Source organism: Leptosomus discolor, chromosome 7 (assembly GCF_034619465.1).
Source record: "Leptosomus discolor isolate bLepDis1 chromosome 7, bLepDis1.hap2, whole genome shotgun sequence".
NCBI lineage: Eukaryota > Metazoa > Chordata > Aves > Leptosomiformes > Leptosomidae > Leptosomus > Leptosomus discolor.
Genome location: NC_141397.1, coordinates 6,247,333 through 6,261,053, shown reverse-complemented (window position 1 = coordinate 6,261,053; position 13,721 = coordinate 6,247,333). Strand labels below are relative to the sequence as shown.

Here is a 13,721-nt window from a genome sequence, read left to right as displayed (position 1 = left end):
CTAAGACATGACAGCTGTGGGACGTGCTGCAGGAGGGCAGCTGAACCTCAAAGCCGGAGTCCCTTAAAGCTGTGGAGTCTGTGTGACTGACTGGAACTGCACATCCTGTGACAAATACGCACACCAAAGTGATGTCAAGAATTTGGGAGAAGACTGAAGGGTGCTGTGGAGCACATCATGCAGGCCAGAAGGTGCCAACACCACTAGAGTCTTCACAGATTGGAGAAAAAGACCAACACTACTAGTAATGGAGACAAACTCAGTAGAACAGATGAGCTTCATTGCAAAGGTGATGCTGATTAGGATATTGGCCCAAAAGAAAAGCAATGTTTGATAATGCGAGACTGGCACACAAGCAGCAGTGGGGGAAAGAAAGCCATTGTGTCAGAGGGTTCAGCTGGAATTTCAGCGAGAGGATGTATTTACTGTTCATTGAATAAAAAATAAAAAATTAAAACCCAAACCAAACCAAGCAACAAAAACTGACCAGGACGGAATTGTTTATTTTTGTAAACCTTCAGGTAAGCTACTAAGAACAAAGAGAACAAAGAGAATCCCATGCCTTACTACTTAGGGACCAATTCTGTGAGTCAGAGCTGACGCCATGTCACTGATACTCATTAGAAGCTAAAGCCTTCTGATCTTTGAGGCAAAACATTAGGAAAACTGAGAGGGTCGGGGCTACAAATAACCAACCATAAAGTCAAAATAAGAACAATGAATGCAAGGAGGCACACCGAGAGATCACAGGAAGGTGGCAGCTCCAGGAGACTTGCTGAATTATGGACATTGTGGCTCAGTTACTTGCCCGTAACAGAGCTTACTTATCACGCAAGGACCAGGGGAGGCAAGCTTTATAAACAAGTTAGATTAACAGAAAGGGGCTAATTAAAAACTCTCCATGTGGTACTAAGTACAAAACTAAGCTGTCCAAAACATAAAGGTCTTCTCACCATCCTCATATGTTACAGTATAGTAAAAATAGGAAACCACTGGCTTACAGATTTCAAGCAATACTGAAAATTGAGTATCAGTTGCTCAGACAGGGGAGGAGTCATTTGCTTTAACCTCGGAGTACAGCAAATTTTCCAGTTTTAAACACAGATAGTTATTTCAATTAATTAAAATGCATTTACTTAAACTTAAGTACAAGAACTTCAGGCATGAAGCCTTGCCACTCATAACCAACCTGCACAGTTGAGAAGACTAGATAGTCTTCTCCGCAGGCTGTGGTACACCCACAGCTTTCTAATCCCTCTCATCAAAGAATCCCTCTTCACTCATTCACTGCCTCCCTGCTGCCGGACTGAACAAAACATTTCAGTTAATCTAAACGTTGTCAGGACCAGGCTTTCTCTTACCAAATACAAGCTGAGCAATTAAGTCCTACATAAGCTGAAAACCTTGAGACTCCTTAGTGTAACAGATCATGATAGCTTCCTTACTGTTTTGGAAAAGGGAATTAAACAATACAAGAGCAAGTCTATTTACTATGGGTGTTCAAGTGACCTACTGATTTTAAAACGCATCATTCAGCAATGTCTTCCAGACATCCCAGTGCTTCACCGCTCAAAACAGAATGTAAGAACTGGTTACATGATAAATCCCCACCTTTATCCAAAGGATGCTCCATTCTTGCATTCCAGCTTGCCAACTTACATCCAGTGGTGGCGATTTGTATTATAAACGTGCACATGCTAGTGGGAAAGAATGTCTTCAGAGATATCAAAATCCCGATGGATTGGTCTTTTGTATTGAAAGCAGTGATCGAAGGGTCAGAATGTCATATTTTAAATCCTAACCATCTCTTCCACTATCCAATTTGAAAAATATTACCAATAAAATGTAGGTACTGCAAGTTCATAGAGTAATTCATTCAACAAAAAAGAGGAAAGTGTTAGGCTGGCACATTTTGGGAAGTCATCATCCTTCAAGACAAATCGTCAGATTCTTAGCAGATACTTACCTGAACTCCAGTTACCAGCTTTAAGTGCTCAGCAGTAGCAATCTAGTGAACTTGTGAGTTTCCAGCTCTGTATCAGAATGCAGCTTTGTACTCAATATGAAGTAGACAGGAGAATGGTTGAACCATGGTCTCCCAACAATCAGGACCACTTATAAGGCACCAAGTCCTTCCTAGTCTCTCCATTAGTAGTGCTCTCCACTTGCATGCATTAGCAAACATCTCCCAAGCCAGCATGAGATAAATCACTTTGTTGCCTAACAGACCAACGACTGAGCTGGGAAGTGGGGTATCAGGGGTCTGGTACCTGCTCCAGCAGAAATAACTGCTAGAAAAAAAGAAACGGTCTTGACATGAGCAACTAGGAACATGAATCATCATGCCATACCCCAATCCAGAGAGCACCTACCTATAATCTTCAAGATAAGGATTTGAATCATTTCAAGGGAGAGGGAAACAGAATGGAACCGGTGTCAGTGGTGTCTCAGCTCCTAAATTTTGGGGTGAAAAGCTTTCCAGTAAAATTAGCAGGCAAATCTCATCCAAGCAGCTGTCAGGTGATAAAAAATTACAGTTCCGTTCATGTGGTTAAAGCACTGACAAAAGAAGTTTGACCAGCTCTCAAGCAAATTTATTCTTCTTTCAATCACCTTGTCTTACAAGGCACTACTGCTTTACCAGCCCTGGAAGCTCACCGACTCTCAGATACGGCTGTCTCTGGCTTTAACTCGGAGCATTTCTAGCACAGTACTGACTATACATTTCATCCGTTACTTTTATTCCTTTGACGTAAAGTTTTGTTATTTATTCTGAACAGCAGATCACAAGACTTGGAAGCACATGTTTGGTATGAAATTAGGAGAAATAGCTGAATTTCCCATGCTTCAGGGAACTCTAAAGCTTATGTATTACAAAACACAAGTGAAAACGAAATGCCGTTAAAATGGCCATAACGTTGTCACCAAAACTCCTGATTTCCTGTGTAACACAATGAACAAGAATACCTTCAGACCAGAGAAATGAAAAGCAAAGGAAAAGGCTAAATGACTAGTTTTAGCTGTTAAATATTAACAGCAATGGGATCTACCAGATCTTTATAGCAAAAGAGGAAAAATCTTCTGGGATAATCCTATTTTGTTCCAAGCTGTCCTGGGGCAATCACTGCAGGATTTAGTCACTGAGGCAGAGAAAGTAGCCCCTGATAAGTGGCCAGAAGCCAACTCAGTGGCTGGGTATGGTGTCAGGGCCTAAGCAGGGAGCAGCAGGAAAGGCTGAGCTCTCCTCTCTCTTCACTAACAAAGCACAAGGATGGTTTAGAGACATGTTCAATGAGCTCCATTGAGATCACTGGCTTTGAGCTGACAGGGAAGTCCCTGTGAGTAGTTGTGGGAGTTTCTTACAAAGCTATGTGGAAATAGGTTAAGGTAAGTGCATCTTCTGAAAACAGCAGAAAGCAAAGGTGCAAATTAAATAGAGATACATCTAAGGCAGGAGCCAAGGAGTGGGCGGAGGCTTAGTTTTGGAGATGCATTTTTAGACAAAACCCAATTTAAAAAGAAGTGTGTGAGTGGGAGCCTACCTGTTCATTACCTCGTCACGTACCAGAGAGCGACTAGAACTTCTGTTACGGGCTTTAAAGCTACAAAATCCTGTCAGGTGTGATCTGAGAAGATAGTCAAGAGTGTATTAAACTACAGTTATGAATTACCTGAGCTGAGACCAAGCTTTCAGAAACAGGTACCTAATTTTTGACTTGTCCATCTGCAATGAAGCAGATTAAGGATGTAACCTGCTTGTCCAAAGACGGATCTTGGAAACCTATTTTGATATATGTTTTAGGAGAAAATCTGTCTGGATGTGATTCGAAGCTAACAAAATACATCTCTGAACCTTCAAGGAGAAGCACTGGAGGAGGCGCAGAGATTGATATGCAACCTCTTTCTCTCATTTCATTTCTTTATCAGGCTATAGATGACACGAAGCATACAGAAAGGGGAGTTAAAATGACCAGCCTCCCTGGGAGGTTTGGTTTCACCCTTCTAATAAGTCAAGCATCCAAGCAAAGCACAGTACTACTTTACCTTTGTAAGGAACCGCAATTTTTCTTTTTGCTTGACTTCACCATCTTGCTTCTGCACCTCGTTTTCCTAATCATTATTTATAAAAGATTAATAAAAACAAACAAACAAACAAAAAACCAACCAAACAAACCGTGATCCAAAGCATTACATTCTCTTAAGTATATTCAGAAAAAACGGGTGCTGTTAGGAACCATCAGAGAGCAGTGAATTTCAAACAGGAAAACTCGTATCTGATGGATTTCATCGGCCCGACTGAGTAGTTAAGTGTTCACTGCCCGTGAACATGTGATTTTATCTCGCTGAAATACATGAGGCATGCACCAAGGAGAACATACGGTAGTTTCAACGTACATCGCTGATGACAGAATTGCACTGACCTCTGAGGAAGGACCATCTGCAGTCAGTGCCACACGAGGGATGGCCTTCCAGCCACCTGAAAAGGTTTACTTTTCCTAAGCATTGTGCTGTATTATACATGTATCTGAAACCTAAAATGCTTGATTTTCATGTTGTAGTCAAAAATAATTCTCTACACAGCTAATTAAACATGGAATTCGAATTAAATATTTATTCAGACCTCCACTTAAGAACACAGTCCGCTGTCACAGCTTCTAAACACATTTTTTGTGAAGATCTTTACTAACTTTCTTTTAGGTTTTATTACACTTTTCCCATGCGGTGTTACACACGCATGTGTGCACACATATCTGTAAAATGTGCATAGGTAATTATCTAATTAACATCTAAGTTCTGAGTCATCAATTCAACTTTTTCAGAGGACTAGAAGAACCCGTCTTGCTTTCCCAACCAATCAAAAAAAGACAAATCACTCTTCAGGCAAATCAGGAGTCCTGACTTAAGCTTACCTGGACTTGGATCTTTGCCAACCTTTTAAAATCACTTTTCGATAAATGTCCCAAAAGTCTCTAGAACATCTCTGAACTTTAGCTATAGTCTCTGACAGCAAACTGTAATGTCATTTAATTACAAACATGACCTTGAATGTTTTGTTGGGGAAAAAAACCTGAAAGTTTAGCTCTTTGGAAGTAGTATTCAAATTCAAAGCCTGTGGGTGGAGTTGGGGTGTGTGAAGGTGCATAAATAGGCAGTAGGAAAGGCAGCGTTCACACTGTAACCGGGAACACCTCTGCACCCTGGCAGGCGTCTGGGAGAGTAAATAAGGTAAGGCACGGTGCCCGTGCTGCTTTAGAACGTACCTGGGGAGCTGCGAGCCCGGGATACTTGGGGCTGGGGCAGCCGATCGAAGGAAAGAGAAGACTTCAGCAAAGCACAGCTTGCTATGAAGAAAAATGTGTAGAGAAACGTTGGCTTTGCATGTTAAACGAGCCAGGAGAGGAAGGGGATTTTTGGGGGGGTGGAAAACTTAGCAAAAATGCACATAGCCTTCCAGAGGTGAAGTTTTGAAAGAGCAGGTTTAACATTCCTCTGTCTTTGCTTTCTGCATTCTGCAGCAGCAACAGCATAAAGTTTGCCTGGTCTTTTATTTCCTTCTTTCTCTTTTTTTTTTCTGTTTTTGTTTTTTTGTTTGTTTTAAAGAAGCATTGCTTCCACTGTACAGGTCTAGCCAGAACGACTCTTGAGGAAACCCTAAAAATCTACTGGGTTTGACTTAACTTTATGCAATTTTCTTCCTTGCCAAGGAGACATTTCTTAGGGCAAAAAGGGAGTCTACCACAAAAGTCTATTTCATGCCCTTGATGCTGTGACTTTTTAGATGTCTGAGGTCTCTTGGACATCCTGGTAGCAAAGAGCACTGTGAAACTGATGCAAATTCAGCTAACGTCTCTCCTGCAGTTCCTACCCAGGAAAACGTTTCTGTTTCCCTGCAGTTTCATTTTCATTGTCTGAATTTTAAAAACTGTCAGCCTGCAATAATTTTTGCACGAATCTTTCCCATTTTCTGTATTGCTTTTGGAATATCTTAGATTTTCTTACTGTACCCATTATGTATTGGGTGTCCAGGAGGAAATTTTATGAGAAAACATAGGGTCACGTTGCTGAAGTCTTTTACCCCTTCAAAGCATCATCCCAGCTGAAACACTGAGGAGCTTCCCATCAGACATGTCTCATCTCCATCTCCATGCCCCAGAGTCCAGCTCAGGAAACACCTTCTGCTTTGTGTTGTTCAAACCAGCAAACTGCATTTCAGTTCTTGCTGTTCTACACAGCAGCTCCTCACGACTCTTTTTATTATAGTTTCGACTGGTTTTAAGGCTTAGATGATACTTTTCAGGGGGAAGACAGGATTGCAAGTTTCATCAACAGCATTAAGCTGTGCCTGTGCCAATGGCTCACTGTAAAGCCTAGCTTAACATTTTAACTTCTCGTTTGAGAAATGGAGAAAGAGCAGAGATGAGTTAATTTTTCAGCGCCTGCTACTGGGTTACTATAACACTGGGAGCTCGAGGTAGAACTGTGAACTTATTAGGACTTGAAAGTCCTTCTGGAATTGCCAGAACTCCGTTGTTTCACTGAGCAAATTCAATATATGCAAAAAGAAGAGAGAGAAACTAACACGTACGTGTGCATCGTTAAAGGACCACAGCCCAAGGGCAGGAACGGGGCAGCAGAAAGCAGCCAGGTCCTCCATGGCAATTGCTAAGCAAACCTCACGCCTTCTAGCGGTTCCCCTGAGCCCAGGCCCTGCCTGGAGCAGCTCGTTTCAGCCCTGACTCGCCCTGCTGCATGCTTTTGGCTTGACCTGCTGCTCTACCCGTCCTAACCTCCTGCGTGCCTCAAAGCAAGCACCGGCCTGGGAGGCAGGACAACAACGTCGGGTTGCTCTCCTCTGTTCCAGGAGCAGCCATGGAGAAGAGTTACATGTCCGTGTTCCTGCTGCTCGTTGCCATCTCCTGCGCCCTGGCAAAAGATGTGGGCAAGAAGGACGCAAAGCAGACTACCGCGAAACCAAAACTGCCTCAGACACTCTCCAGAGGTAAAAAACACAGAGAAAACCCACTCCTAAATTAAAAAAAAAAGTGCAATCTGCTAAAGGTTTGACTCCTATGCTGTTCTAGTAAGTTAATTTTCCTGCAATGCGTTCTGCAAATACACTTCCTAGCAGCCCCTCCCTCTTCATTCCTCATTTAAAACCCTCTGTTCAAAGCCCTTCCCAGCTGAGGTGGGCGGGACTCGAACCCGCGGCCCCCGGGGTCCCCCCTTATAACGCGCCGCCCGTCCTCCCCCCGCAGGCTGGGGAGACCAGCTCTTCTGGACCCAGACGTACGAGGAAGCCCTCTTCCGCGCCAAGCACAGGTACCGCGCCCCTCCGCGCCCCTCCGCGCCCCCTAGCGCCTCCCCGGCCCTTCACGAGGACTCTTTTCTTTTCCAGCAACAAACCCCTGATGATCATCCACCACTTGGAGGACTGCCCGCACAGCCAAGGTAACCCCTTTGCACCAAAAACAACAACAACAACAAAAATCACCTGGTTCTTTAGTTTCTGGATAAATGTTGCTTAAAAAAAAATAATAATAAAACGCTAAACCCCAGCCCCCATTCTGCTTGCTGGGTGCGCCTTAGCGAAATGCTAACTTGCACCAGCACGGGGAGCGTTTTTCAAGTCGCTGTCCCACGGAGGTATTCTTTCCACGTGCAGAAAGGAAATAAAAACGGCAATTCGGTATGACGTGATACGAACACAGGTCAGGAGGTTTTCACCTGGTTTTGGCTCACGTCGCAATCAGCCAAAACCAACCGCAGGACCAGGAGCAGTGAAAAACAATAATTTGGTGGAAAGGACGCGTTCAGCTCTCGGTGGCATTGACGACCGAGACTGAATCGAGCCAGGGACTAGATCAAACGAGGCTGAGACTGAGCTCCTGTGGGACTGCTGGTCACGGGGGCTGCTCTTCTCCCAGTGTTTCCGAATTTACCCGAGGGCCCTTCCCCCAGCACCCAATCCACCCGGCAAGACCTTTGCGTCCGTCCCTAGCTCCAGTGACTCCCGAAGGATCTTTGCACAAGCATCAAAACCCTTTCAGACACTTCAGGCTGAAGTCCCACGCACTGGATTGGCGGTGCCTTACGAACTGGGACCAGAAGCGGCGATAGTAGAACAGGAGGTTTGAAGGGTCAAACGCTCAAATTCGAGCTTAAGGAGACAAATCTGAGTGTGAGCTGCACTACCTGAAGGAAGGAGAGACATCTTGTACCATAATTACTCTTTGATATAAATGAGTTGATTGTCTTCCAGTGGGATGAAAATCTTCATTTGCTGTAATTGTAAACGGAATTCGCATTTTGACCCCATCAGTTTGAATTTCTTTCTCAAGGACAGTATGTTTCGGGAGCATATTTTTAACTATCATTCCCATTTGTTTCCACTCTAGCCCTCAAGAAGGCCTTCGCTGAAGATAAAGAAATACAGCAATTGGCTGAAAAATTCATTCTCCTGAACCTTGTGGTAAGTTTCCCACTCACACTTCATTAAGCGAAAGCAATAAAGTTCTATTTTTAATTATGGCTTCTCTAGCTATAACTAGTCAGTTTAATAGCTAGGGTTGGCTAGGAAAATGGCCGTTGCTGAAGCATAATAGATAAGTCTCTTCCATCAGTAGCCATCAAAATATGAGGGAATTTAAAGTTTAATAATAACCTGAATTGTTGTTGACATCAATTTGCAATTCCAGCTGTTAAGAGATTGCATCACGGACAGTCAATCTACCACAAAACGTATCGTTTGAGCTGTATTCCATAACACAGAGTACAATGGAGACAAAAAATAACATTTCTATAACATGCCCTCCTTGACTGGGAACCTTCTCTGTTTTCTTTAAGTACGAAACCACAGACAAGAATCTTGCACCTGACGGCCAGTACGTCCCTCGGATTATGTTCATAGGTGAGTCCCTCGAGCACCAACGCCGATCTCGGCCCGAAGCCCGGCTGCGCCATGAGTCTCAAATCCTTGGGCTTATCAACAGGAATTTATTTCATGAGAAACATAACATTTCCAGCTGGTTTTGTGGGATCAAATTCCAAAGCAACCCCAGCCAGGTCATTAGCTTCTTCCCTCAGAGATTCTACGTAATTCCTTCCGTCATGTCATCGAAAGGCCGTGACGCCACCGTCACTGCAAGGGGGGGGGCACTGGCTCAGCCTTGCTCACCCTCCTAGCTCCAGAAACACCGTTGATCCGTCGGGTTTTGGGTTGTAACGCGATCGCAGGAACAGCAGTGACCCCGGATGCTCCATGGCCCGATTTCCAAGGCTCAGTGCTCTGTTCTGGCTCCCCTGACCTGCCCAAACCCCCCAAAGCATTTCTGCTTTGGAGACCTATGAGCGGTCGTGCATGTGTCCGGGTATTCCCTCTGCCAGAACAGAGCCGTAGCCTCACGTACTGCATACGCATGATGAACACATACCTTTATAAACCAACTGCCATGCTACCTCTTCCTTTATTTCTTTTTTAATAACATTTGAAGCCTGCAAGCAGCCTCAGCTTGTAGAGTTACTTCAGGCCCTATGCAGCGGCACAGGGCGCAAGGCTGATCAATACTGATCAGAGTTAAACCTATCCCCTTCTTAAAAAACCTGCAAATGCAACGCTTAAAATTGAAATGTCAGTGACTCTTAGAAAAACAACCTCTTAGTTGTTGGTAGAAGCAGATGTGTCTTGCAGAAACAGTCAGGAAGCAAGCAAAAGCGTTATTTCCTTCTGCTGGAAGGTTAATCCTGTTCTCTACGACTTCTCTCATCCTTTTTTTTTCCAGACCCTTCCCTGACTGTGAGAGCAGATATCACTGGAAGATACTCAAACCGTCTCTACGCATACGAGCCCTCTGACATTTCGTTGCGTAAGTACTGCATTCTGAAAATATTCTGAAGATATTCTGAAATCAGCCTCATTTTCCACGCAACAAGGAGTAACGCCAGGCATTACAGACTCTCGCCATCAGTACTAGGATTAAAAGGAACCAGGATGCTAGCCTTCAGCTCGGTGAGGTGAAGAGAATGATGGCAGAGCCCTGGAGACTTAAACATCCATCCGTTTTCAAAAAAGCCTGCGTCAGCAGGAACTCGCATAAGGCACCCGCGGTCCCTGTAAGCAGGGGCGAGACCTGCACACAGCCCTGCGGGGCCAGGCCGGGACAGCACCGGGAGCAGGGAAAGGCTGGTTGCTCCAGCCCTCCCTCGGCACCGCAAACCTCCCGCCTCTGCCCGGCCAGCGCCCGCGCGTTCGCTTTCACGGAGGGATGTCCTCACCGGCCCGAAGCGAACAGATGGCGTTCGCAAAACGCCGGGAAGAGGAGAGTGCAGCAGTCTCTAGAGCAGTAGGCGTGTGAGAGAAAGCTTTAATAATAATGACGACATTTTCTCTACAGTAGTTGTAGTCGCTGGCGGAGAAAGTGCTAACAAAAATAACCCGTCTGAATATTCCATTTCTAGTGCACTCCAATATGCAGAAAGCGCTGAAGCTCCTGAAGACTGAACTGTAAAGGGAAGGAGGAAGCCCTAAGATACTACGATGTCTCATCTTCCATCTCTTCTCCGCTCCCTGAAACTGGTGAAGAGACTATTTAGTGATATTTAGTGACATGTAGCGCTGGGTTGTATACATAAACACTACAGTTTTACATTAGCACTTTTGTACTGGGCAGCATTTTTAAAAGCTGGAGGCTTTTAATTTAAGGCATACAGAGGAGTACTGTATGATCCAACTGTAAAAATGATTTTTTTTAAAAAATAAATCCATTTCAAGTGTTTACATACAAAACGTTGCTGTGGTTTGTATTTTTTTTTCCTTATTATCTGCCACTATTAGAAAGAGTAAAATCACTGTTGCTTGAGACCACAGCTCATGATTTTATACCTAAGCACTTTAGAAGGAAAAGGGCTGTTGTGGTTTAACCCCCACCGCAGCTCAGCCCCACGCAGCCCCTCACTCATTCCCCCACGATGGGATGGGGGAGAGCACTGGAAGGGTCAGAGTGGGAAAACTCCTGGGCTGAGATACAGACACTTCAAGGGGTAAAGCAAAAGCCCCGCACCAGCAAAGCAAAACGAGGAGCTGGTTCACCGCTCCCCCCGGGCGGGCAGGGGTGCAGCCATCTCCAGCAGAGCGGGGCTCCATCACGTGTGACGGAGACTTGGGAAGACAAACGCCATCGCTCCGAACATCCCCGCTTCCTCCTCCTTCTCCCAGCGTTATACGCCGAGCACGACGCCGTGGGGTGTGGGACGCCCCTTGGGTCCGTTGGGGGCGGCTGTCCCGGCCGTGTCCCCTCCCAGCTTGCCCTGCACCCCCAGCCGGCTCGCGGGTGGGTGGGTGAGGAGCAGCCGAGGCCTCGGCTCTGTGTGAGCGCTGCCGGGCGGTAATGCAGCATCCCTCTGTTCTCAGCGGCGTTTGGGTGTCACAGCCAGAGCACAGCCCCGCACCAGCCGCTGCGAAGCAAAGTAACTCTGTCCCAGCAAGACCCAGCACAGGGAAGCGGCCTTTATCTCCCGTTTCAGCAGCCAGCTAAGCTCTGCCTTGCTCCCCCTGCTTTATCTCCATGCATTTTCCTGTAGCACCAACTCATGTCAAGCTCTCATTGTCAGCCCTTTCTTTACAGTTAGATAACAAGTGCAAACCTTTTACAGAAGAGTACTCGAGACCAGCGGATGGGATTGTTTGCATGGGGGGGTTCTTTTTTTAAACTGCCTGCATTCTGAAGTTATCCAAGGATCACCTTATCGACTTAAAAGATTTTTTTCAAACAAGACAAAAACTGCTTCTGTTAAGAGTCCTGCTTTCAGTAAAGCCTTGCAATGATTATTAGAAGTGATATTGTATTGAGTACATGGTTAGTTTTATGACTGTTAGGGCTTGTGATTGCTTTTTTCCAAGGCCAAAAGAGAACAGAGAAGTCAGAACTAAAAGAAACCCTGCAGCTGAACGCCATAGGAGTACACACCACTTTAAGACTTAGACCAAAACGAGACTTTCCAACCTCAAGTATCTCAGGACCAGCACGAGACACTTTGCCCAGGACTACATCTCCATTACCTTCTCAGCTTTTCGGCAACGTCAGCCATTGTTACCACTACCAGCCACGATGAGAACCACGCAGAAAAGGTTTGTTCTTTTGCTGCAGGAAGGTCATTCCCTCCTTCACTTCTCAGCAGAAAGGGGGAGGGAAGGATGCAATAGATAGGGGTAGACATTCTCCAGAAGCAGCCATCATCCACAAAAAGCAAAAAAGATGGTTGCACCACTGAGCAGAGGGACAGCACAGAGGCTGGAGCACTTGCTTATCTGCATTTAATCAAGAAAAGGTATAAATACATTTTTAAAATGCTCCTTTTCAACACGTCAGAACAGTACAGCAGTCTTGTACGCTGTCGTACACTGACATGCGAGTCAGACCTCTCCTGAGGAAGGCTACTCTCTTCCCCCCCAAAGCCAAAGTCAGACTCAATGTGTTTGACTGTCCCCTTAAGAATTAGGTTCTGAACGAGATTCAACACCGCTGCCGTGAATTTATGGTTTATGTTGGTCGTTTTGGGGTTTTTTTGTTTGTGTTTTTGTTTTTTTTTTTAAATCAGTATTGTGAAGACACAAAGTAGTATTAATATGATAGAAAAACTTTAATCAAACCATATGATCCACCGATCTGTCTTTCGACTACTAAACCAAATGTTACGAGACAGAAGAGTTTCTGAAGCGGAAACATTTTCAGTATTTTCTCAGCGATGCACATTTACACTCCAATATCACCTGCCTTATTTATGAAACCAGACCCAACCAAAACAATTAGGAAAAAAAGTCAAAATTGAAGCAGCAAGGTGGTATTATTCCAAGCTTCATACACCTTCTCCATAAGACTTTAACTCATTAATGTCTGGAGCCTGTCTAAACTAGGAAAATTAACAGTTGCCAATGCCAGACACAAGCTGCTCACTGTCCTCTTGACATATCTTGAGAAAGGCTGGGTAGTTCCTTAACCAGGACAGCACTTCGGGGGAAAAAAACAAAGCTGCATACATTTAGATTATACTTCAGCAATAGTCCGAAGGTCTTTCAGTACATGAGCGGGTTCTTCTGCTCAATGTACAAGCATGTGCTTGAAACGGCCACCGGTACTTCTCGACGTCGGGAGCAGCAACTCACACCCCACACACCAGGAGATGGCGCTGAGAGCAGAGGCTGAAGCAGCAGCTACATCTGCAGAGAAGTCGTCTGAAAGTCGTCCTCGACACTCCTCTGCATTCGGGTTTGACTCTTCTCGTTTAAAACCCCAAGACAACCCCTTCCTTAGGAGCACTGGCCACGTGAAAGCCCGAGAGCGTCCTGACGGGCGGGTATTTCAATCTCTTTCTGCCTCCCTTGCAAGAGCAAGGGGGCATCTCCCTAGTAAAGGCGGACTGTGAGAACCCGCTGCCATCCGCCCTCGCCATCCTTCCTTCCCACCTCGCTCAGCTGCTGAGTTCCTTGGCAGATGACCCCAATACTCGTCCCCTTTTCTGCCTGCAGAGCCACCTTTCAGGCCACAGCAGCGGCCCACCAAGCTTCTGAGAAGCGGCAACCGAATGAAGAAGAGGTGCAGAGCAGGTCTGCGCTTCAGCGGGGTTAGAAACGACCGGAACATTCTACACCTCAGGTGTCTGTATGTCTGAGATGCTGATGCATCGCTTCTGTTACAGGTTGGGAGAAGGACCATGCTTTCCTTCGG

At 45.4% G+C, this 13,721-nt stretch overlaps 1 protein-coding gene across 1 annotated transcript; it reads left to right on the top strand.

The window, feature by feature from the left end:
* The first annotated feature begins 6,870 nt into the window (after nucleotides 1–6,870).
* On the top strand, nucleotides 6,871–10,505 carry AGR2 (anterior gradient 2, protein disulphide isomerase family member). Its single transcript, XM_009948960.2, has 7 exons — nucleotides 6,871–7,000; nucleotides 7,257–7,320; nucleotides 7,397–7,449; nucleotides 8,397–8,470; nucleotides 8,845–8,908; nucleotides 9,780–9,863; nucleotides 10,456–10,505. The coding sequence occupies exons 1-7, from the start codon at nucleotides 6,871–6,873 to the stop codon at nucleotides 10,503–10,505; spliced, it is 519 nt and encodes a 172-aa protein (XP_009947262.1).
* The last annotated feature ends 3,216 nt before the right edge of the window (nucleotides 10,506–13,721 follow it).

What these genes read in the sequence shown, in the direction of transcription:
- AGR2 (XM_009948960.2), top strand. Translation starts at nt 6,871, where the DNA reads ATGGAGAAGAGTTACATGTCCGTGTTCCTGCTGCTCGTTGCCATCTCC. An exon ending in GCCTCAGACACTCTCCAGAG is followed by an intron (nt 7,001 to 7,256) that starts GTAAAAAACACA and finishes CTCCCCCCGCAG; the next exon opens with GCTGGGGAGACCAGCTCTTC. An exon ending in TCATTCTCCTGAACCTTGTG is followed by an intron (nt 8,471 to 8,844) that starts GTAAGTTTCCCA and finishes GTTTTCTTTAAG; the next exon opens with TACGAAACCACAGACAAGAA.